General features: G+C 46.6%; 1 protein-coding gene across 2 annotated transcripts in view; it reads right to left on the reverse strand.

Annotated features, from left to right (window-relative positions):
- Positions 1–492: 492 nt before the first annotated feature.
- The window catches only part of ebf2 (EBF transcription factor 2), a 40,743-nt gene continuing 16,355 nt past the window's right edge, over positions 493–24,880 (reverse strand). For both annotated transcript variants that reach the window (XM_018748986.2, XM_018748985.2), the window contains exons 7-16: positions 9,075–9,156; positions 6,468–6,609; positions 5,529–5,659; positions 4,919–5,045; positions 4,622–4,710; positions 4,321–4,386; positions 3,947–4,124; positions 2,946–3,131; positions 2,283–2,450; positions 493–622 (exon numbers count right to left, since the gene is read on the reverse strand). In XM_018748986.2, the coding sequence (XP_018604502.1) occupies positions 591–622; positions 2,283–2,450; positions 2,946–3,131; positions 3,947–4,124; positions 4,321–4,386; positions 4,622–4,710; positions 4,919–5,045; positions 5,529–5,659; positions 6,468–6,609; positions 9,075–9,156 (1,201 nt within the window). In that variant the 3' untranslated portion in view covers positions 493–590. The remainder of the gene's footprint in view (positions 623–2,282; positions 2,451–2,945; positions 3,132–3,946; positions 4,125–4,320; positions 4,387–4,621; positions 4,711–4,918; positions 5,046–5,528; positions 5,660–6,467; positions 6,610–9,074; positions 9,157–24,880) is intronic.

The raw sequence follows: 24,880 nt of genomic DNA on the forward strand, positions 1-24,880 counted from the left end.
CCTCACAGCACCAGCGGCATCTGTTCAGGAGAATAGCACCCTGCTTCTCGAAAAGGGCATTTAAGGTGTCTGCGGGCACAGCGCCCGGTTGTGGATGAGGCGACGCTGGTCCCCTTGGTGACCCAAACTGTGGCTGCTGGAAGAAGTCTGAGACGCGATCGAGTGCACTGGGAATCAGGTGTGAGAGGAGAGGATAGGACCCAGGATGCCTACTGCCATTCGCATTGGAAACCATGTGTCTGTCACGTTGTGGGTGTGGCTAAGGGTCAGGTGAATGGCGATCGGAGTGTGCTTTGGAAAGCGGCATTTGTCTATCATCCACAGGAACAAGTACTCCAAGCTTGTGGTCGGCCACAAACGATCCCTCTGTGAACTGCCTCCACAGAGCTGCTCCCCCAGGCCCTCCGGCTCGGCCAAGGAACGAGGCCGATTTATCCCCTCGTCACTCACAGATGGCAGGCGCTGAGGAACAGGAGATGGGAGGGTCAGAGGGAAACTCCATTGGCGAGATGGGTCTGGAGAGGGCTGTGGAAATGTGTTCCATCGGAGAGCACTTTGGTCAGGCTAAGGCAGGGGGTTCTGGCGCTCCACTACATGGGGGGGATGACCAGGCCGGTCATTGCTGAATAAGGAGACAAAAGTTCCACTTATCAAAGTGTGGAAGAATCACGTGTGGGTGTCATCAGCAGCAATAAAGTCAGCCCACAAAAGTAGCCAACATGGGAATCACTGAATGCATGGTTACTTTTTTTAGAAATGCTACAGGCAGCATGGTAGGAGTGAGGACTCAGACAACAAGGCAAAAAAAACTTTTTCTCTCAAGCAGAGTCTCTTACAAACTTCTGAGGGACACAGTGTCACCCATACCTGTTTTTTGTAATTTCTTTGCTAATGAAATGTAAAATCATAGGTGTGAAAGAATATTTTCCAGTTCACACTCAGGAACTGGTTAATCCACCTTTAACTGTAATGACTGCAGTTAAATGATTCTTCTAACTGTTGACCAGGGTCTCATACTGTTGTGGAGGAATTCTGGCCCACTCCTCCATGCTTTAGCTCAGCAACATTTGTGTATTTTTTGGACATGGGCAATTCTGAGCATGGACATTTCATCAAATTCAGGCTAGGACTTTGATGAGGCTATTCCATAACTGTTTTTCAGATGTTGATTTAATTGTATGTTTGCAATCATTGTCTTACTGTGTGAGCCAACAGATGGATGGACTGATGAATTTTTTGATACAAAGAGGAATTCATGGTTCCTTTAGTGATAACAAGGCAACCAGGTTCTGTGGCAACAAAACATCCCCAGAACATCACACTGCCACCACCATACGTGAACTGTTTGTACAAGGTTCCAGCTGCGTACCATTTTTCGTTTTCACCAGATACAATGGGGTCCATGTCATCCAAATGATCTACTTTTGAATCATCAGTCCACAGAACATTCTTTCAGAGGTCTTGATAGGTATCTAGGTGTCTTCTGGCAAACTGGTTTCCACCTTGCCACTCTCCATGTATCCCATTTTTGCACAGTGTCTTTCTTTTGTGGAGTAATAAACAGTGTCTTGGGTGGAGGCAAGAGAGGCCTGCAGTTCCCTGGATGTTGTTTTGAGGTTCTTTTTAAGTCACTAGTGAATTTACAGCACACTAGGTGGCGTCACCACTGTTCTAATCTTTCTCCTTTTGATGACTATGGCTCTGACCATGGTTCAGCTAAGGTTCAGAACTTAAGAAATGCTAGATACTATTTCTATGACTGCACATTTCATTATCTTATACAGCAAGGAAATTACATAAACAATTCTGGTATAATTTTTTTCTCTCTCTCACGCTCCATACATACACAACAGATGACAATAACATCTAATTAAATTTAATATCAAAAAGCTGCAAAAGCAGAGAAAACTGGAAAGACAGCAAATGCTTTTTCACAGCACTGTATTTATTAAAGTGCCACCTGTTACGGCTATTTGTATTTAGTCCAGCTGCTATTTTCACTTCTATTGTCATACAACTTAGACATGCTTACACATATCCCTGCCAACAATTGTACACTATTGTATTATTTTTTAACTTTGTTTCTTTATGCTTAGTACATTAATATTGTTCAATGCCCATAATGTCTGTTTTTTTATGTTAAATGAGACTGATTGAGCATCTACCAAGTTTAGTTCTTTGTATCTACAAGTGTACTTGCCCAATAAAGTATTATGTTGAGTGTACTGAGTGTGTATTTGGGTTCTGAAGAAGAGAGGTTTAGTGGATCGATTGAGGGGTACCTCGGAAGCCGTTGCCCCCAGAGGCGGTGCAGGCAGGGGAGGGCGAGCCCTGGGGCCGGAGTACTGGAGCGAAGGCGCTCTTCTGCTTGGCGGAGGATGGGAACGAGGAGAAGGGGAGCAATGAGGAGGAGGAACTGGACCCAGGGATGGTGGGGCTGGAGGGCATGACTGCAGGAGAGGGATGTCTGGTTACTCACTCAGCCTGACTCATCCACAGCTGTCACAGCACCAGTACCTACCAAACCCACTCATGGTAGAATGAGCAACACTGGAGAAACCAGTCTGCCAGTGCTTTACTATTTACTGTCATGGTTCCTTGCACAGTATCTGGTTCATGAGTTGTGATCATCAACTGGATCAATGTTCGTTTCAAGAGCTGGTATTGTGAAGCTCTTGAAATTAACTTACTGTTGACTTATTGTATTATGTATTTCAAGCATGCGTTTGAACAATGCACTTCAGGTCAAGGGCCTTCAAAACCTTCAATTAACCACCTCTTAATTACTCAGTGCAGTATGAGTGACTGCAAAGGAGAGGCAGAAAGGTAAGAAGAAATAAAAAGGCAGACAGAATTAGAATAAAAGTAGAGATCAGGGACTCAGGGTCAGGAAGGAGGAGGGGATTGCTGAAAGAGGGGGTTTTGTGGGGAGTGGCCATGCTTACTTCCATAGGGTGAGCCTGTGGGAGAGGCGCTGCTGAAGCCCGGGGAACCCGGTACTCCCAGGCTAGCCATAGGCACAGCCCCATACCCGCCACTCATGCCTCCACTGCTCCCATAGCTGGACTGCTGGGGGGTAGAGGCAGACGGGTAGCCTCGCGGGGACAGGCTGCTGGAGTTACGAATGTAGCCTGCAGGGAAAGAACATGGGAAGAAAAGAGAGAGCAGAGTACAGCATGGTCAAACCACAGAACATATCGGCAGTTCCAGGCTTAAGGACTGCTGTTTTATGGACATCTGCCAATCAGCACCTGACGCACCAGGCCAGACAGCTTATGGCCTGTAAAATGAGTGATGGCTGAAATCAAATAAAACCCCTGTTCAACATTCATTTAAATTGCATTTATTCATTATTGAATGTATTATTTTATTGTTTTTTTACTTATTAATTATCTATCTATTGTATTGTGTTTATTATTGATCTGTTATTATCTATATTTATTTATTCATTCATTATTTTCTCCAAAACAATTTAAAATGTTCACTACCGGGTATTTAGGTAACTGCTTTCTCCAAGGTGACCTACAGTGTTAGATACACTGCACTAAACTCCATAGTCATACACACATTTATCCAGCTGTCTAATGTAACACACACGTAACACACACACAAAGAGTGATTTAAAGTCACCAGCACACTGGAAACAGACAAACGTTTGGAAACTTGAACACACAGACTGAGCCACATTCGAACCCACATCACAATGAATATCACAGGTTCTAGGAGGGACCAGTGCTACCCTCTGAGCCGACACACCACCCAAAGAGATGTTCAACCTTCTCTTTACATTAACACTCTAACCTGCTACCACTGAACCACCAAAACTGAGGTTCTAATCTTTGCCTGGGATGAGATGCATCTGAGCTCTTAATGAATGTCAGAGGTCATGTGTGAGAGCCTCTAGGCTGAATGGGGGTTGTGCTTTCAAGTTTCAGCACTTCCTTACCTTGAGCTGCAGTCTGGCCTGGCTCACCGATGCTGACTCCCAGCTGGGAAGGGTAGGAGCCCAGGCCCATCACGCTGCCGTGGGCCGGGGAGCTGGGCAGAGCCTGCAGCTGGCTGTGGGGGCGTGGCACACTGTAGAGGGCCTCCGCAATGTCTGCAGCACGCTTCAGAAGCATGTCCTGCAATCGGTGGGATGTCACCATAACTGCATAAACTGTCTCACACAAGCTACATTCACTATTTCAGCTGCAATCTCTATAGTAAAAAATGGACAACTGAATATTTGCCAAACAGATTATGAATTTTGCTCAACGCAATGATGTCACAGTCAAACGCTTTCAAACCCTGTACACACATGGGCACTGGGAGCGTTACCTGGTTACTGTGAGGATTTCCATAGAGGGCCTCAACCAGGTCTGCTGCTCTCTTCAGGAGCATCTCCTGCACAGGATGAGTGTGACAAAGAATTTTTAGGGAAAAGAACAACTTCCCTTGTACTCATGAGCATGTGTCCTGTGTGTATGAAGGTAATGCTATGTTTAAAGACATACCGTATGTTTCAATGTAATGTTATTTGTGTTATCGCATTATTGCATAAACACTGCAATCACCTTGGACAAAGTGTCAAAATAAAATGAAAATGATATACGCATTGTGTTTTGTGCATGTCCCTCACCTTGGCCAGTTTTTCAGGGTCCCCGGGGTGTCTGGGTATGACCTTCTGCAAACGCTGAAAGCCATAGTCAATGGTGGGTTCATTCAGGGCTGAATACAGAAACACACACAGTCACACACAGGGCAGTGTCCGAGAACAAGAACGCTACCCAGGGCAGGATATAGACCACAGGATACAATATCTCTGTCCTATGTGAAAGAGCCCAATATTTCAAAGAAGAGCAGTACATTGTGGGTATGGACAGGGGAAAAAAGTACACTGAAACCTGCTGAGGTGTCCAGAGCTGGTGTGCCTCACCTGTGTAGATGAAACGTCCAGGTGCCCCCTTGCAGAACTGCTTGGACTTGTAGGAGAGCGTGACCTCCACCACCCCTGGGATGTGGCGCGGCGGGGTCTGGACGCGGATGGCGTGGGGTGTGATGAGCTGAGAGGAGAAAGCCACAGTGATATTGCAGCAGAGGGAGTCACGTTTAACACCTTTTCTAAGGGCGCAACAGCAAGGTTCCTCCAAGATCCTTCCTCTCATATCTGCCAGAAGTTTCTTCCATGCTACCCATGAGCCTCAGAAATGCTGAGTCATACAAAGAGGTCAGGCAGCTGGGGTGAGTACACCGCAGGAAGCGTAATCGCTCACTCCCTTTTACAAATGGGGGACAACTGAACCCTGGAATGGGCTGCAGTATAATGGTAAATTAGTTACTCCTTGTTGTAAAGAGTTTTAATTTCTCACTGAAAGCTCTCCAGGCAAGCGTTGGGTTGCTGTTTCTCTGCAGCCCTTTGATCCTTAATCTCTGCTTCTTTACATTGGCTGTATTCATTTGCTTGGGAAAATCAGAACCCTGACCCTTGTTCTTCTCATATTTAATGGCCCACTGCAGTCTCCTGGTAGCCACAACCTTGTTCTCACCTCACTCCATACCAGCATGCTTCCGAAGACCACCTGCAGCCCGTCAAAAAAGTTCTCCCCAATGATGATGACCATGGCGCCCCCTGTGGTCCAGCCCTCACTGGGGCTGATGGCTTTTATGCAGGGGGTGGCTGGGGGGGGGGCAGAGCAAGAGACAAGAGATTAACAACCAGTGCCTAGAACATGTGGTTGCCCCTGAATTCAGAGTCAGTGGACCCCAATGGACAACGCCGGGCCTCGTGATCAACACCATTGTTTACACTTATTCATTTAAAACTAAAATGAATAAATGTGAACAACAATGTCAAGGTTTTTTCACACCTGTGACCAGCTGTCCCATTGTTGCTCATTCTGCACATGGGTTTAAACTCTGCATTTCATGTAGGCAATGCAGCGCTGAGGCACTCCTTGGGCAGCTCTCCTCATTACATTAGAAACAGTAGTTCATTTTTGGACGGGGAGTAATGAAGCGGTTAAGGCCATGGAAATATAACTCGAAGATTCCTGATTCAAGCCCCATTTCTCGCTATTGTTCTAATACTCTTGAACATACCTTGAATTTATTCAAGCTGTATATATGGATTTATTTAAGTTATTTTAGCTGAATGTGTGACCTAAACAACAAATTAACACGAGTAACTCAGATCAGGAAATATTACTTATAGAAGTTTACGCACAATTTCTTAACATGTCTTCCAAGGATACCCTATTTCAGGCCTTCTTCCAACTTGAACCTGTACACATTTAGTCATAACTCTAGCTCCTTAACCATGAAGCTACCTGCTGACTCAATCAATATGAGGCATTTTAATGCTACAGCGGCAGCTGTGTGGCCTTTAAGCCCATTAAAAGCTCCTTGGCTTGTGAAGGTCTTTGGCCCAGGCCCCATTCCTGCCTCTTGTAGCGGGTTCTTGGTGACAGTCCACTAGTCCATCATACCATATTCCATGCTGTTCTCCACGCTTTCTCCAGGCTCAATCCTGCGTGCGCGACGTCCATGTTTGGAGTTATTGTGGACGAACATGTTGTCCGACACAGCCAAGACATGACCATCCACACTAACCGTACTGGACAGGACCACCTAAAAGCAACAGAGACATAAACCATGAACTTTCATATTGTGAGCACATGTCAGCTACAAAGCTGAAGGACCATTGTTCCACATCTCACCTGAAGCATGTAGAACTTGGGATCAAATTTGTTTGAACTAATTTGAAAATTTGTTCCATGTGACATTGTCAAAGTGTTGTAGAAACCACAAATACTGTAGAAGCACCCATTTCCTGCTGGATGATCAAGGCATTTACCTTATCTACCGTAAACTGCTTCAGTAAAAATGGAATAGTCAAAATAACTAAGTTAAGACTGTAAGTCGCTTTGGAGAGAAGCTAAATAGATAAATGTAAATATTAATGTAAGCAACATACTCCATTCTACGTGTTTCAGACACGTAATGTAGGTAAGCGTTCCCTTAGACTACCGAGTTTCATACCGAACACACTGAAGCAGTGAATTTCTTTTATTGTCGGTCATATTGTCAGTGATATATAGTGGTCATAATTTGATTTTAGATCCCATAAATCCTTAACTTCTTCTCACTTTTCCCTTTTTTCCACCTTTGGCTCATGCCATCTCTACCTCCCACACAGATTCCCATTCTCAGGTCCCCCACCTCCCTTTGCTCTTGCTGCCTGTTTCGCTCCTTGACTATCGAGTGCAGTCTGTCTTCTGAATCCCTCCGCTGTCTTCCTACTGTCTCACAGCGGTTGTCCAGCAGCCCACAGCATCACAGCCATCACACACATCCACACATCCTCACTGACACCAAACATATGGACTGAATCTTCAACTTGTACTGTTCAAAAGAAACCCAAATAACAGTGATATATTGGGGTGCTAATGTGATTTTTAGCACACTATATGTGTGTGTTCTTCTGCAAGTCCTATTCGGTCATCACTCAGCCAACATCAGGGTTAGAGACCAGAATGCTGCTGGTAACCGCACAACTGGTGGACGTGTTCTGCTGTATAAAGTCCTATAACTGGCATCGTTTTGGTCAAACAGTTGGGAAAATGCAATATATAGTTATTTTAGTATATTTGTAACATAACACAAGGAATTAATTAAAAAACTAAAATATGATGTTAACCACGCTATAACTGCACATGTTCCTGTGCTACTATGTTCTCATCTGTTTGTGGGCGTGTGTGTGTGTTTACACCCAGACTAACTATAGTCTCTTACCATACAAGGTGACTGGGAATGAGCACATTTGGTGACAAAAGTGGTAACTCCTACATGTGGCACCTTGGGCTTGTCGACCGGGTCCAAATGCCATTAAAACAGGGTTAACGATTGTTGTTACGCTGCTCTCAGTGAGGGTCTGCGGGAGGGTGGACGGAATGGCACTGGGGGCTATGAAGAGGGATGCAGTGCGGTCATGGGTGAGAGCTTCTGTTCTGGTTAGACAGCCTTTCAGCCAGGAGGTGAGGGACTTGGCAAGGCTGTAATTTTTTGGAAATGTGTCAGAGTGAAGGAGTTAACACAAACAGAGGAGGGTAGAGGAGGGTGGAGGTGAGGGGGGCGAGCGGGGAGGATGTCAGACGGGGGGCTCCGGTGCTGAAAGACAGCAGAGGAAGTGAGGCAGCAGCGTCCCTGGTGACCACTTCCTGGGTCACGGCGCCTGACCTCCCCCATCTGGAGCCAATCGCTCAGTTTTTGACAACTTCCTGAAACACCTCCATCTATTTCCTGCACACTGCAACCTTCCTCTCTTTCTTCATCAGATCCGACATTTTCTTGTCTTCATATTTCATGTTCAAAACATGGCCTGATACGTTGAGTGTGATAAAGGTTATTATACACGGGGCCAGTTTTAGAGTTAGGTGAATGTGGGCGGTAGCTTTGGGGCACCACAATCTGGGGGTTGAAAATTTTGCTGGTAAAAGCAAAAAATAAACAGTAATCTTGAAAAAAATTAACAAAACAATTTGCTTGATGATCAAGGACTAGTTTTACTAGAAAATGTAACATCCACTGCTTTACGTAAACATCATGACTTGATGCCGTATCTTGGAAATGTTGCAGCTTTCTAGGCGATTCTTTTTCTGTGAAACAAACTATTGCTTTACCCAGTAAATAGTTTCATATCTGTGTTCAGCTGTTCATCTGATACCAGCTTCAGTCTTTACTTTACTTTTCAGTCTTTTTTCAGTCGTTAAAGTATAAATTTGTGTTCTGCGTATATATAATGTTCATATGCATGTTCTCGTTAATAATTACATACATTTTTTCTTTATGAATTTTATTTTCCCTTCATGATCTGTACCTAAAAGAAAAATATCTTTTTGTCGCATACATATGCACTGTATGTGTACCTTTATTAATTTAGTGAAAGAAGTCTAAAAGGTGAGGACTGATTCTTGCCTAGGGGTGGCAAACACAGTGGTTATACACAGCAAAGTGCGTGCGGAAGAACACAAAGTGGTGCGTTCACATGCACCCGAACACAGACACGGTGCTCGTGCTGCTTTCTTTCTCCGCACCTGAAACCGCCTCATGTCCCGAGGGTTCCCCGCCGTTTTCAGACAATTCTGGTTGCACTTGAGGAAGAACTTTAAGAAAAACCTAGAAGTGGGGAGAAAGAAAGACACATCTTACAATGCCACCCTTTGGCAAAGATGACAGATAACAAACGCAGTTGAATGTAACCAAATCAGAGCGCTCTTTGTTTTAGCCGGAAGGCGGAACGTTTAGCGCCGTTGCGGCTTCGTCAACGCTGCAGCGCTGCGTTGCTTTAACTCGCCGGCGATTCATCACACTTGGCCGAAGCTGCTGCCACACTTTTTCAGCGAGCGGCTCTGATGCATGGAGCGACTCTGGGGACCGGGACACCCCACCGTGCCGTGTTTGAGTCCCCCAAATGGGAACAGCGAGGAAGGAAGCCCCAGGGATAAGCAGCCAGAGAAAGGAAAGACCAATGAGAGAGACCAAAACATGGGCCTGCACCATTTAGGCTTGTCATCTAGTTGCCGGGTGAGGGAACATGATAGGATGTGTGCGTGTGTGTGTGTGTGTGTGTGTGTGTGTGTGTGTGTTTGTATGTATGTGTGAGAGAGGAAGGAAAAGTGAATTATGGCTCATGTACAGGGAAACATAATTTACTCTGTGTGTGTGTGCGTGTGTGTGTGTGTGAGAGAGAGGGAGAGAGCACACACTGTGGTCTCTAGAGCGGACAGTCGTGATCAGCCACAGCTGCTTCTGTTGGGCAAAGAGGCACAATGAGTGAGGGAACGCAAGACCAAGAGAGACAGAGAAAGAGAGACTTCAAATCCCAGGTGTACGCAGTCCGGCAGCACGGTACACTGCCATGGCAACGCAGCCCTGCTGCAGTCCCAAAGTCCCCACGCTGAGCATGAGAGAGAGAGACAGAGAGCCGCCGAGGACTGCATTCCAACACAGACAGGAGCGTGGTGGGGAGGAGGCTAATGAGGAGGCCACAGGGACTCGATGAACACAGAAAAGATGCCAGGTAGAGAAGCAAAGGCACCAGATGATGAAAGTCACGACCATACGCTGTGCTGCTGAAAGAAAGATCTAAAAATGGCAACGAAATGAGATCAGTGTGACCTGTGTCTCCTGGCAAAGGAAATTTGGAAGATTAGTCTGCTGCCATTACAAGGAATAACACGGGCAAAAGTATTTGGGAAAACAAGACGAAAAATGTCTGAGAAGCAGCGTGCCTTCGAAAAAATTTCTTGCTGACCACCCCTTGCACCTTGTGTGCGCAGCAAATATAAGTCATCTTAATGGAGAGCCTTGTTTGCGGATGGACTTCATATTAACAGCGGCTGAAGGCCCTGGAGTCAGTGCGCAGCCTCGTTCCCTGCGGCTCCCCGGCGAACAGAGCCTGGCTTGGGGCAGCGCCACTTCCAGAACACTGTCCAATATTTCTTGATTTGAGCTATTTAAGTGAGGACAATCAATATTGTTCTTGGCGGAGGGCGGTTATAATTCATCTGTCAGCACTGGGAGCTCGAAGCTCATGAGCCCGAAGGCTGAGCTCAGGGTGGATGTGTGTGAAAGGCCTTCGAGCTGGAGGCCAGCTTGTACGAACATGCGGTTCCGGGTTGTTCTTGAAGTGGTGGGCGTTGCGTGGCTGCACTCTCTAGTCTCCCGTGTTCCTGCCGCCTTCTGTCACAGCTTTTAAGTACAGTTTTGTCCTCCTTCCAGGTTGCTAGCCTGGTCCACATCGGATGCTGAGCCTTGGACCATGTGTGGTTCTCAGGGCTGGTTTTATAATGACGTGGAATTGGGCAATGACTTAGATGTGCCGAAATTTGGCTTTTAAAAAAATTGAAAAATAAATTGTGTTCTTAGAAACAGATAAAAACTTTGCTTGACAGTTAACAATTTCATTAGAAAATGGAAGATCTGCCACCTTATGCGTTACGTGAATATGGTGTGGCCCATCGCCGCCCCGTGTCTTCGGAATGCTGCAGCTTTGTAGGTGACATTTTCTATGAAATGAGCTATGCAGTCTGTGCGGTAAATAAAGTATATTCACTTGTTCCTTCGGCAAACTTCGGTCTTGACAAAAACTTCAGTTTCCAGTCCATTTTCACTCACTGAAGTGTTCATTTGTGCTACATAATGGTTACATACCTGCTATCATCAAGAATCACACAAGAACATCTTATTTTATAAAAAAATTGTAATTTTATCTTCCCTTCTTTGTAATCTGTTTGTATCCATATCTAAAATAATTTTTTTCATATACATGTTTATGTACCTTCATTAATTTAGAGATAGAAGAGTAAGGGGTGCCCAACTTGTGTTTGCCTAGGGGCATCAACAACCCCAGCGCCAGCCCTGCATGTTTTCACTGGTGTTCAGGCCACGCTGCTGAGACAAAGGTCATGTGACCAACAGAAATGTATGATTGCTGTACAACTATGGTAAATAAAGCCTGTGTGGCACACAAACTTTTCTGGGCTTTGTGTCTACCACTTGAAATGTGGCTCCCCAGTTCTCTCACCTTCCTTCATGCTGATGCTGTAGACCCTCTACTCTACCCCCAGCCAGTCTACCCCCCAAGTCAACTTCTCAACCCCTCACTCAGTTCGGACGTACACAGCTGCAAATGCTGAAATTAAAGCAAGACGATGGCGCATACATTAGCATGCATTAGCCGCTCCCCTTGCCCACTTAACATGCAAATCTCCCAGCCCTGTTTCCCTACACCTTCTGCCACACATTCATTTGCTGAATTATAATTAGACTAATCTTGCATAATTAATAAGAAGTCGGAGACCCTTTTTTCCTGCCACTCGTGTGTGTGTGTGTGTGTGTGTGTTCTTTTTTAAAGTTTCATATACATTTTCATTTATTCATACAATCCCCACTGCAATACTACCAGCACATGTGATACTTCTGATGTGTGTTTGATGTGGAACTCCTCCATGTCCAGAATGTGGTCCCACTTCAAAGATTGACTCAGTTACACAGATTACTTACAAATACATAGCTTGTTCAGGAAATTGTATCTGTAAATATTTTTAGATTTTTCTTCATGCACACTGCAAATCCATTGTTGTGTTTTGGTTGGGAGACTTTCTCGCCAGTGGCCGTGCTCTGGGGGTTGTGCTGAGCTCTGTTCCCAGTGCCAGCCATCTGGGTCCAGCACCATTGGCTGGGAAACAGACATAACAGCACTGATGAATGGATGGGCGTACTAACTGACCCCAGATCGGGAGCAGGTTTTGCTGAGCCCAGTGCACTTCGGAGTAGACCCCAGTGCCCCCACCTCATTCCATACATTACATATTGGGAAAACAAAAACAAAGGGCATGGCAGAGCCCAAAACCTGTGGATCAGTTTCCCCCAAGCACCTCCATGGGGAGTCTGCTTCCCATTTTCCTCTCAAAAACCCGAGCAAATCTCATTGTCTCCATCTGCCACTGTTCCCAAGGCGCAACAGCAGCTTACAGAACGAGGCCCATTCAGGAATGTGACAACTGGCTCAGCTGAAGTCCAGCGAACGATGTCAAAAGCAGGGGAATTAGCTCTTGTTCGATAAATTAATCACATCTGTCGGTAGGGCAGCGTCGCAGTTTAACACGCTTTCGCTTCTTGGCCAAATGCGATCCAAAGATTTCATTATCAGCTGGCAATTGTACTTTAGGGACAAACGGTCCAGAACACAATTCTGGAAGGAGAATTAGAAAGAAAATGTTCTGCTTATTTTTTGGATGTCCAGAGTTTTAGCATGACTTTACCTGCTTTTTAGGGTAACTTATACCAAGCGCTCTGGAACCCTTGTATCGCCGTGATGGCCCGGTCATTGTGCGATTAAGGATTCTGTCAATCTCTCAGGCTCACTTAGGCTGCCCTCTCACATTGCATCCTGTGAATCGGTTCATGTTGACAGCTTCAGCTCCTTGCTGTCCATTGTGATCTCGGCCCAGTTCCGGTTCCCATCCCTACATGGCCACATGTTGGCCAGGCCTGCAAAGCTCTCCTGCGGGACAGAGCAGGGTGCCACAGGGTCATTCAGCAGATGACAAAGTTTTTAAAACTTGCTCCTCTGTCTTGTTCATGATCTTTCCCATAGTATCTCACAGTATGCCTAACATGACTTTCTTTTTCATATCTCGAGTGCTTTTTTTATTATTTTGAGCTGTTTTTCTTTTACTCTCTTTTGTTTTTTTAATTTTTCTTTTGTTTAATCCCAGCAATGCGTTAAGTCCTAGGCTGATCTTGTGGTAGAGCTGCGGCACAATATCTCACCCTGCATTGTTATCATATGATTCTTATCTCACAGCCTTAATGAAAAATATAAATTAAAAAACAAATAAACATAAATATAAACATGAGGGTGAGTAAACAAACCGCAATAATCTTCATTCAGATGAATACACATTATTGACGATTCTTTTTGACAAGGCCTTGTAGAAAAACTAAGTAGTCTTGAGAGTGCTTCTGGCTTGTACAGTCCTTACATTGTAAGCCACATTGAACAAAGCAGTATGCCAACTAAAAAAATAAATAAATAAATAAATAAATAATAATAATAATAATAATAATAATAACAATAATAATAATAAGACGAAGAAGAAGAAAAGGAAGAATTCCAGGGGGTCGAGATGGCATGGCGAGTTCAGCCAGTGCCTGCTCTGTGGTCGGTCTGGGGCTTGAGCCCTACTTGGGGTGCCTTGCGACAGACTGGTGTCCCACCCTGGGTGTGTCACCTCCCCCTTTGGCCTTGTGCCCTGTGTTGCCGGGTAAGGCTCCGGCTCGCCGCAACCCTGCTCGGGACAAGCGGTTGTCGATGATGGATGAAAAATAAATCCATTTCTGAATTGTAGAGCCAAATTTCCCAGCCCTGTGTTTACGAGGCCATCGGCTCAACACGAAGAACACCAAAGGCTGTTTGCATTTCATACTTCCTTGATAGCATTTAGGTTTGCATTTCATGTTTCATTGGTAGCATGATGTGAGCATGGATAGTAAATAGGGAGGTGACTACAGTGAGACTATAGGCCCGGCAGAGACCCCGTGATGTATCGTTGATCTCCAAAGGGCTCAGCGCACTGGAGCAAGGCAGGGCACTGTGGGAGGGAGGATGGCCGATGATGGAGGAGGCTGAGTGACGGAGCACCTGCAGGGAACACCAATGGTCTCCATTTGGACCACAGGCAGAGAGGCAGTGAGACACCGGAGCGGATGCAGAGAAGATGACAGGACAGGATAGGAGGGCAAGATGAATGAAGTCACTGCAAGCGAGGTGGGTACACAGATGCGCCTAAGAGGGAGATGGGAAAAAGGAGAGTGAGTGTGGGAATAAAAGACGGGTGAGAGGTTGCAGGAGTAGAAGGGAAATGGGGAGGTGAATAGGAAGGGAGAGGGAGAAGGCTAAAGTCCCGTGGTCCGGGCCATCACTCATCAGAGACCCCACCACCCTAGAAAAACAAAACAGTGTCCTGACATGAGCAGGCCGATGGGGGGTGGGGGGGGGGGGTGGTTTGGGGGAGTGGAAAATTAGGAAACCAGATGTGCGGCATTAAAACATACTGACATGTCGAGGACCTTCATGTGTTCCTCTGACACGTTGCGAACGCCAGTAACTCACGCTCGCATGCATGGTACCCACCAACTCACATACACACAGATGCACATGTAAGGTCAAAGGTCAGCCAGGTTTCAGTGCTTTGACATATCAGGAGCACCATGCAGCTCCAGAGAACAATGCAGGCAGGGAGATGGGGAGTGAGGGGCTGTGATGATGCATCAAGTTAATGCTGAGAACTGCTGATCACGTGATCGATCATCTCCAGCTCTGCTGTCCCAGTTTCCAAGTCTCCAGAGCAAACTTAAAACTCTCCGACTGCCACGAACAATACCTACATAGGAGGCAGCAGGAAGAGGAGCCCAGGGCAGTTAGAGCTGCAGACTGGTGCAGGAACTGGAGCTGTGGTGGGGGGTGCTTGTTTTCCTTTGGGGGGAGCTAGGAGACGATGGGGGCTGTGGGCAGAAAGAGGTGATGGAGCGGTAATAAATACCCCTCGTCCCCAAGGTCCCTTAGCAGACTCGAAGTCAGACTGGTCAGCAGGGTCAACCCTTGGGGCAGCCAACCTTTGACCCTGCTAATGGGGCGCAGAGCCCCCGCCACAAACTGATATCCCTTCCGTCACATACCACGGTGGGACCTTTCACACTAGCTGCACACCCCGTACCCGGTCCCCTGCCCCCTTATCTGTCCAAAATGGCAAGAAAAACAACACAAGCCTCATAGAGTTATCACCTTTACAAGGCAACAGACTCACCTTCTAGACTTGGCATCTCCTTCGTGAATGCACTGCCCTTAGTTTTTAATGTGGTTAGCGCACAAAAGCCATTGGGAGCCATTTAGAATCCTGGTTCCTTCTGTAAAGTAGGAGTTACTGTCATGGTGTCAAATTTGAGCAACGTGGTTATCGCGGTGAGGTAGGGTGCAGGTTTTCCTTTGTTTGCATGCATCTTTGGGTTGCAAGCATGCAGAGAACGTGCAATCAACACAACACTCTGCAGGGGATTCAAACCAGCATCCAAAGAAGCAGCTCAGGGGCTGTGAGACCAGCACAAGATACTGAACCATCACAGTGCTGTGAAGTTACCTCGTTCTGCTTGCTTTCTGTTACCTGGAAGTAGAGAAGGTGCTCCGTACCCTGAGCATCATCCCTGCCCTAATCCCATCCCACGGCCCTTATGATGTGCCGTCACCTCTCCTGTCACTTCTGATGCTCTCGTTCATATATGATCTCCCACACGGAAGGACGGATGCAGCTACACGTCATCTTCTGGAAAACTGACAGACTGAGGTAGGAATGAGCGGTAGCCAGTGAGATAGCTGCACAGCCCGAACGTTCCTTTATCGTACCCAGACCGTAGAAAAAAACAGCGGGGAGTCTTTAATGTCTGACAGGCAGATTGGATGCGCTCTTGCCCCAGAGATCTTAATTGTGTCAAACCTAAACATTTAATGAACAGTTGTGATTTACGATGTCTGGTAATGCTGTAGTACCAGCAGCCTCGGCTTGGTACCACGAAGAACAGTGGAACAAAGGGGGGAGAACACATCATAACACTCTGGTGCCTCTCTCCTAAAAACCTATGCAGGGTTTCGACAGGAGAGTTTCCAAAAATGTAGCCCTCTCCAAGGCATTTATTTATCTCTGTGTTTATCGCCATTTCCCTGCACACAGGTTGGTGTACAATTCACAGGTTCAGACGTGACGTGAGTCAGCATGGTGCCACAACACACAGCCAACACGGTTCACCTTATAAGTGCAAATACACATACATATTACCAATAGATAATAATAAAAAAAGGCATGATTGTAAGTACAAATACGAGAAGACCAGCCACTGATCTATGAGGTAGCAGTGGCAAAACATTTTATATTGCGTTAGTTATAATATATTGTGTGAATTCCAAGGGATAATGTGTAGACACAGTAGTTAATGGATAAGCGCTACGTTTATATTTATTTATATAGCAGATGCTTTCACTGAAGGCGCCTTACAACTCTGGAAGAAAAGTGCATTTCACCAATGGACAGAGAAATAGATGCAGATGTTCAGTGTGTGTGATGTAACCATTTAGAGCAGCATACAGCACATGGGTAGCTGCATATAGGACTGATAGATAGTACAAAATTGTTATCACGGGTGATATTAACAGTAACAGATGAGTAGCAGCGCATTAAACTGAAAGGAAATGCAAAGGTACCTGTGAAGTATTTACAGCAAATGATAGAATGTAAATTTCCAGAAATGTTTGTAGTATAAATATCAGTGTGATGTGATTTGAGTGTAACGTGTAAGATGAATGCAAAGGATAACTGTTTATGAGAAGGCAATATTTGGAGGAAAGAAATTTTCTGCCTGGTGCTGTTGGACTGTATGCTGTGGTACTGTCTACCAGATGGTAGGGGAGCAAACAGGGGTTTGAACCCCAGTGTAGAATCATGTGAAAAAATGCCCTCGGCGAAGTAGCAGGAAGGTGAGACATGGTCAAGCGCACCGCACTGCTACAGCACAAGTGCAGTAAATCAGTAATGCTACCACATGGCTATGCTCGGGCAACGCTGCTCGCTGCTTTGAGCGCTGAAGCGCAGCACCTGTAGCATCTGTCCTCAGCATGTAAAAGCGAGCATGCACACACGCACGCACGCACACGCAAAGGCACGCACGCTGGCCTCCGTTCACCCTGACCTCTCAGAAGTGTCACTCATCCTGTTCTTAAAACTGCATAACAGGCTTCAGACGGACTCTCTGTCTTCTGAAGGACGAAATCTGTTCGTAACCCCCCCACCAGAAGAACAAAGACTGGGAACGGCATGTTCGTTCGCGGGAATCAATAGAAAGGCGAGCAATAACAGAACGAGGAGAGACGTCTTCTTAATTAGCCAGTAATGATAGGATCTGACAAACAACATCTGTTTCCAGGCAGGCTACACTGGGGGAGACTGGGGGGGATGTCTAAAGGGAAGCTATGAAATATGGAGGAAGAGACAAAACAAAAGATGTCAAGGAGGGAGTCACCAACTGCCGGAGAGATGGTGAGGGACAGGAGCCTAGTGAGGAGTACTTCAGCAGCGTTATGCATGGACAGAGGTGGAAGAGACTTGCTTCGTGGGAAGGGAAGAACTCGCTAAGGGTCCCAGACAGAAAGTACGTAGGTTCCAGGTTTCGACTCCGTGCAATAAGCTCCCTCTCTTCCTCAGAGCTGCTGAATCCCTTTCAACATCAAAGAAGGGTTCCAAAGCCCATCTCTTTCAGACCCACTTCTTTCCTGATCTCCTACCAGCTCTGTAAACTGGCATCACACCATCTGTCCCCATCACCTCTGCGCTTCCTATCAATTCTGTATGCAGCTACTTGCGTAACATGTGCCGGAGAAATTGTTCGTATTGGACACACTCCCCGTGCTTCAAAAATATCACACTTGCATGTACAAGTCCTTTTCTATCGAGAAATACACTTTTGCATACTCTGGGTTGTGTGTCGCTCTGGAGAAAATCGTCCGCTCTATGAGTGAATGCAAAGGTAACGGTCAGGGAGTCAGTTACCAACCGACCAACGGGGGACAAAGGACACGGAGGAGCATCTTTAGAGTTGGGGAAGAACAAGAGCGACTGCAAAAATGTCCGGGGGGGGTAGAAACGAGCCGAAAGATAGATGGAAGACAGGAAAAAAGAGAGTAAGGGGGCTGCCCGGGAGGGGCTCGAGTGGAGGGGGATGTGTGAAGAGACGTTTATGGAATCGCTCACTTTTCCAAAGTGCAGCAATTTACTGTCCGTAGCTAATCCACAGCAAATGTCCAGAGGCGCAGAGAGGTGCCGGTTGGGAGGTGGGGGTGCCAGTAGGGGGGCTGCTGGGTGCTCAGCAGGCCTGCTGGGAGGCTGTCAACAGCCACACCGCCCCCCCGCCCTTCACCCTGACGGATTCATCAGTAGCATTAGCATTCCCGCACACACGGCCGCACAGCGGGAAACACACACGCACACACGTGTGCACAGAAGAACGTGGGCAAGCTGACTTTTGTTATCCAAACACCTGGGTAACATCCCACCATCCCTACAGTTTGGGTCTCGGCCTACACGGCTTCCTAGTTGGAGAAGTTCTCGGTGGAGGAACCCAAACCAGGTAAGGATGTGAACGTTGCAAAGGAGCTTTTTGATTCCTTTCATTTCGAATTGCTCAACGTGACCCTTGTTACTCACTCATCTTTGTTGTCTACTTGCCCTTTTGGGGGATCGAAACAGGAAATACACATTCTGTGCAGCACATTCCTTCCAGACTTCTGACCTTCGGATAAACAAACAAACAAGCGGTCCGGCATCGGGGACAGGTCAGCATCGTTAAGTCAGCAGGGGATTTAAAACCTTTCTGACGGACTTACCGGCCCCACCCCCACCTGGACAACCCTCCTATAAACAGTAAAAACAACAGCCACACACCCCCACCATGACCCTAAAGTAAACAGGCGCGTAAGAGCCCAATTAAGGCAAGTTCCACATGTGATCGGTACCCTCTGCTCACAAAGGGAGGCAGACCGGCAGAAAGAGCCCACTGTCAGCGCAGTGACATCAGCTGCTTTCTGTATGACTCAACAAACAATTAAACGAGTTTTCCAGTCACACTGAGTTCTACTTCACATTGGCCCAGTGGGTGGGGGGGGGGGGGGGGACATGGATCTTATCACTCTGCTCACGGCTGTCAGTGTCTCTGAAGAACTGGTTCATATACACACTCTGACACACCTCCATTACTCCTGCCCAAAATGACTTACAGTGCTCAATACACTACTCTACACAGTCTACTGTCATTCACCCATCTATACACCAGAGGAGTGCAACACACACACACACACACACACACACACACACACAAACACACAACAGGCAATTTAGAGTCACCAACTGCCCTGAAACACATGTCGCCTGACTGTGGGAGGGAAGTAGAGGACCTGGAGGAGACCCACACAAACACAGGGACAGCATTCAAACTCTACACAGACTGAGCCTTTCTTGAACCCACGTCTGAATTCACAGCCCCTGTGCTGTGAAGCACCAGCGCTACCCGTTCAGCCACCATGTCAATACACCATGTTCTCTACCGGACATCTAGTTCTTGCTGTTCTTCCCAGCCCTGCTGCTCACACCGACGTGCCTCTTTGCACCAGTAAAATAACACTAAAATGTCAACTCCACTGTGTCTACAGTAAAAACAAGAGCAATCAGTTGACTGCACAGGCAAACGGTCACTCCGGCGCACTGCTGGAACGTGTTCGCACTGCTGCACTTGTAAGATCTTCTCTACAGCCTTTGGAGCACCCTCGTACATTTTAGAGACGCTCTTTGTTGGCTTTCTACCAGGGGTTTCTCTCACTAAAGTAGCACAATGTGTCCCAGCATGGTTGGCCACATCCACACACGGTCCTTCATAGCGTCTCATTAACGTAAACTGTGTTGCCCCCCCCCGCTGCCCCAACAGCCCCTTTGTACTTAATCTCAGCTCCTCGCTGCCAATGGAGAGACCTGTTGGCCACAAACGGGCGGAAGAGCACTGCTGCTCGTCGCGCTACAGCGCCCCCACTGGCTCTGGAAGCAGGCGGTACTCGGGGAACAGTAGTGTAAAGCAGAACAACAGCCCCCCCTCAGCGCACCCCCCTCCCCGTCTCTTTAAAAATCTCTGTTTCCCGCACATTAGCCCTCTTGCAGTCTCTTCTAATTTCCTGCGCAGTGTTTCCGACACCTTTTTGTTTTACTCAGCACTGTCCATTGTAAAAGGACAGGGCTGTGTGTGTCTGTGTGTCCATATATGATGCCACATTTTGGCCTCTGAATAACAGAAGTGGTTTGCTCTTCTTGTTCCTCTTACGTACCACAGGACTCCAGCAAAAATTATGTCAGTATGTCAGAAATTATGTTCTCTGCTGGAGGTGAACGACACACAACTCCTGTTGTCCAAACTTTGCACTTCCTAAGTTAACCAATGACATGTGTTAAACGTGTTTTACCAGCCCTAATATTTCTTTTTATTACACACATCCTGTGTGATGTTTTACCAATTTTTATACCTTCATTGGGATTTTGATCCACTTGGCCATTTCCGGCAGTGCTCATACACCCCTTACATTCTTGTAATCTGGGCAGAGCGTTGCGGTTAGTGTTACTTGTCTAAACATTAAAATCCCCATTTTTGCGCAGCTTCATCACACTGGCATTACCTTCCCTATCTTCTTTTTTAGTGTGCGCTTGTCTCACATAAAAATTCAGCATGAAACTGATGCAGGCTCCAAAAGTAGTTTCCTGGAGGTCTTCATCTTTCTGATGTGCATCTTTCAGATCTTCATCTTTCTGCTCTGCTCCTAAAGCACTGTGCCTCATGCCTCCTGTCCCACTTCCCTGACGTCTCTCTGTCTCCCGCTCTCCGCCTGCAGTTTCTCTGGGGAGGCTCTCCCAGCCCCAATCTCCAGCTGCCCACACCTTGGCCTCTCCATCAGTTCACATATTCCCCAGCAAGAGTCTCTGAACAGGAGGGTATCAGCAGCAGGGTGTCTAGAGGGACTGTCAAGGATCTGCTAAGGGTTCAGTTGTGATGGTGGAGAACTCGTGTGGCCTTGCTTAGATGGGAGTCATGTCTATTCTTTAGTTTCTTATGGGTCAAAACTGCAGGCTTTGTGGCTGAAATGGGTAACAGTGTATTTAAACGCATCTTAGGAGTAATCTTCCAAAACTTCTCCGTGATGACGTCCTATTGATGCCGATGATGAGACGCTGTGTTCAGCAAGTTGAGAAAGCTCAGCCTTTCCCTACCACAAACAAACTAATGAAGGAGATCATATTACATGGTTACTAAATCCTCAGCCTTTGCTGTGTGTGCTCCTGGGAGGCGTGAGGAATTTCAACATGACACCATTAAAAAAAAAAAAAAAAAACAGCACAGCCCTTTATATTTTTGCAATAATTTTTTCACTTCGCCCGCACAGATCCTCCCAGTGTGCTCCCTGGGCCCTCCAAGAAAGTGGTGGCGTACCCGTGTTCTCCTCCTCCAAGAGCAGGGGTGTGTCGGCATAGTGATGGATCACAGCTATGTGAACTGACCCCATAGGGGATCCCTGAAAGCCCCCTATCTCCAGCAGTTGTCTAGCGCAGGAATACACCAGTCAGTTATGGGTCATAAACAGCCAAACATTTCAATGAGAGACAAAGAGGTCATGATGGGCAAACACATACAAATGGTGAGGCAGATGGAGCCACACACTACACACAGCAGCATGCAGCTAAGGAGACTAAGGCAAATACCGTAGTTCTCTACATAGGGTGGGAAGTGCAGCGAAAGCGGAACCAAAGACCGCCAAGAAAAAATTTTAACAGTCAGTAAACCTGAGCTTCAGCTTTACTGATCATTACTACTTTACCCATGTGATCTGTTCTGGAAACGTAAAATGACATCATGACATTGTACAAGACACTGGAGTAGAGCTTGAAACAGTGACTGTGTAACGGCTGCTCCAACCCAAAGCAACGCCGCTTATCCCTCACAAACAAGTTGCCAGTCTGAAAGCAGTGGTGGCCATCAATGGTGTCCACAAGATGACATGAAAAGAAAGAGACTCTGCTTCGCAGCCAGTAAAACGCCAGCAGCCGCAGACCATTAATTGTACACACAACAGTGTGAATAGCGCTCATCCCATGAAGGGTTCAACCGCTGCAGTAAACATGCCGCTGCCACCGCTGCTGGAGACAGTCCAAAAAAGAAGTAGCTGCTGGAAGAAATTCTCCGGTGCACAGATCGTATTTGTTCGTTCCCTGGTGTTCCGTCAAGGAAGAGCCGTCAGTCATCTTGGGGGGTGGGAAAGGAATATTGACGAGATTGGAGAATTCCCTTCGATTATTCTCCTGTTGTTCAGCTTGTTAGAAAAAGACCCCCCGCAAAAACGCGATCAATTAGTGAGATAGCGCGTGTTATTGATTGCATCCCCCCTTTTTTGTTTCATCCCATAGATTCTTCTTTGCTTTTCGTCTGTCTATATATTGATCCAGGAAAGGTAATTGGCACTCAGACCCAGCTGCAACCACAACATTAAACATTTTTCTTTTCTTATTTCCTACTTATGCAGCACATCCATACCTGCACCAGCCACAGCTACCGGTACTTTTGTGCAATGAGAGTAACTGCAGATTTGGGGAAAGCTGACATCCTCTGAATGCCCATGCCAACGTTATATTAACTCATATTTTTGTTGTTTTGATGTAAGAAGTGGATGAAAACCTGATGGATTAAAGATACTCCAACAGGGTGTTCGCGTGGGGTTACATTTACATTTATTCATTTAGCAGATGCTTTTCTCCAAAGTGACATACATCTCAGAGAAAATACAATTTGTGCATTACGTTAGAAAAAAGAGAGACATAGTTGCAGACGTGATTCTTAACTAAACTTAGTTTGTTTCTTTCCGCTTTATGCACCGATGTTCATTGCACGAGTAGGTGCACAAAACTTAGGATAGACTAATCCTGATCACCTTCCTACATTTTTTTTTTAAAGAGTACACAAACATTTACATACAATACAGGAGTAGCGGCTGCGTAAAGGCTTATCTGGGCATGATCATAAAGTTACGGTACATGAACATTTACACTGTACATGAGCTTCAGAGATCATGGGGGAAGTGAGTTCGGAAAAGGTGAGTTTTCAGACCCTTCTTGAATGTAGACAGAGTTTCTACAGTTCTGAGTGAGAGGGGAAGGTCATTCCACCAAGTCTTGTAAATAGCTATGAGCAGTTCTATTGAAGCATTTGTAGGCAACAACCAGGGTTTTGAAATTGATCCAGGCAGCTATAGAAAGTCAGTGCAGAGAAACGAGTAGCAGAGATACATGGGAACGCTTTGGCAAGTCAAACACAAGTCGTGCAGCAGCGTTCTGTATCAGTTGCAGAGGTTTGATGCAGCAGCGGGAAGGCCACACAGGAGAGAGCTGCAGTAGTCCAGACGGGATGTCACCATGTCCTGGACAAGTAGTTGGGCAGAGTCAGTTGTGAGGTAAGGACGGATCCTGCGGATATTATGGAGGATGTATCTGCAGGTCTGGGTTGTGGCTGAGAGAAAGATAGACTCGAGTCAATCGTCACTCCTAGACTCTTAGCCGAGGAGGTAGGCAAAATGAGTGAGTTGTCCAGTTTGATTGATAGCTTGTGACAGGACGACAGACCAGCTGGGAGGTGAAGAATCTCTGTTTTGGAGAGGTTGAGTTGGAGGTGATGATCAGACATCCAAGCAGAGATGTCTGACAGGCAGGCAATGCGTGCGGAAATGTCTGGTGCTCCGGGTGGAAAGGAGAGGAAGAGCTGGGTATCATCAGCATAGCAGTGGTATTTGAATCCATGGGAGGCTATGACCAGGCCAAGGGGGCAGGTGTAGATCAAGAAGAGAAGAGGACCCATTACCGAGCCCTGCGGGACACCGGTTGAGAGAGGCAGAGGAGAAGAACGAGAGCTCCATCAGACCACGTGATAGGATCTGTCAGATAGGTAGGACTCAAACAATCTTAGTGCTGCTCTTTGATCCCAAGCTGGGTTAGCGCTGCTGCTTCAAGAGTCCAGGTTTGAATCCCAGCTTCTCTGCAGTATTCTTGACCAAGGTAATTACAGTAAACTGATATGGTAAAAATGGTAAACCGTTGCCAGTAGCTTAACATTACACATTTTTCCTTTGACAAGAAGTGTCAGCTGCATGAATTAAGGTAAATAATGGATGACAATAAGCCAAGCTGAAAGTTTCAGTCAAGAAAAAACAAATAATTTTGCTCAGGGTTTTTCATACATGTTCAATGAATGGAAAGACACTTTGGGCACCAAGATGAAATGTCCTGAATGTAGAGCCATTAAGCAAGAGGGGCTATAGCACAACGGCTTCCCATCGCTCTTGTGAGATAATGTCAAAAGTCAAGAGGGATGTAAGTGGCAGTGACTGGTAGCAAGGACGACATGCCAGTCACGCCATTTTCTCAGCGATTGCCCCTAAATGGGCCAGTGGCAGCGCTGTCACTGCCCCGCTAGCACTCAGGCCCCATAATGAGCCCTCGATGGCAGCCCCCCTCCACTCGCCTTCTCACCTTGCCCCATGAGCCGTCTCCCTCTGTTTGGCTCGCTGTAATTGGGATTAGGGCAGGGGCAGCAGCAGGGGAAGGCACAAGAGCAAGCAGGCCATGGCCCTGATAATATGTTAGGACGATTAGAAGGTGGGAGAAAGGAGGTTTTGGGATTTCTAAATCCCATGACATTGTGAGGAGCTCTAATG

This window comes from Scleropages formosus, chromosome 19, assembly GCF_900964775.1.
Source record: "Scleropages formosus chromosome 19, fSclFor1.1, whole genome shotgun sequence".
Taxonomy (NCBI): Eukaryota; Metazoa; Chordata; class Actinopteri; order Osteoglossiformes; family Osteoglossidae; genus Scleropages; species Scleropages formosus.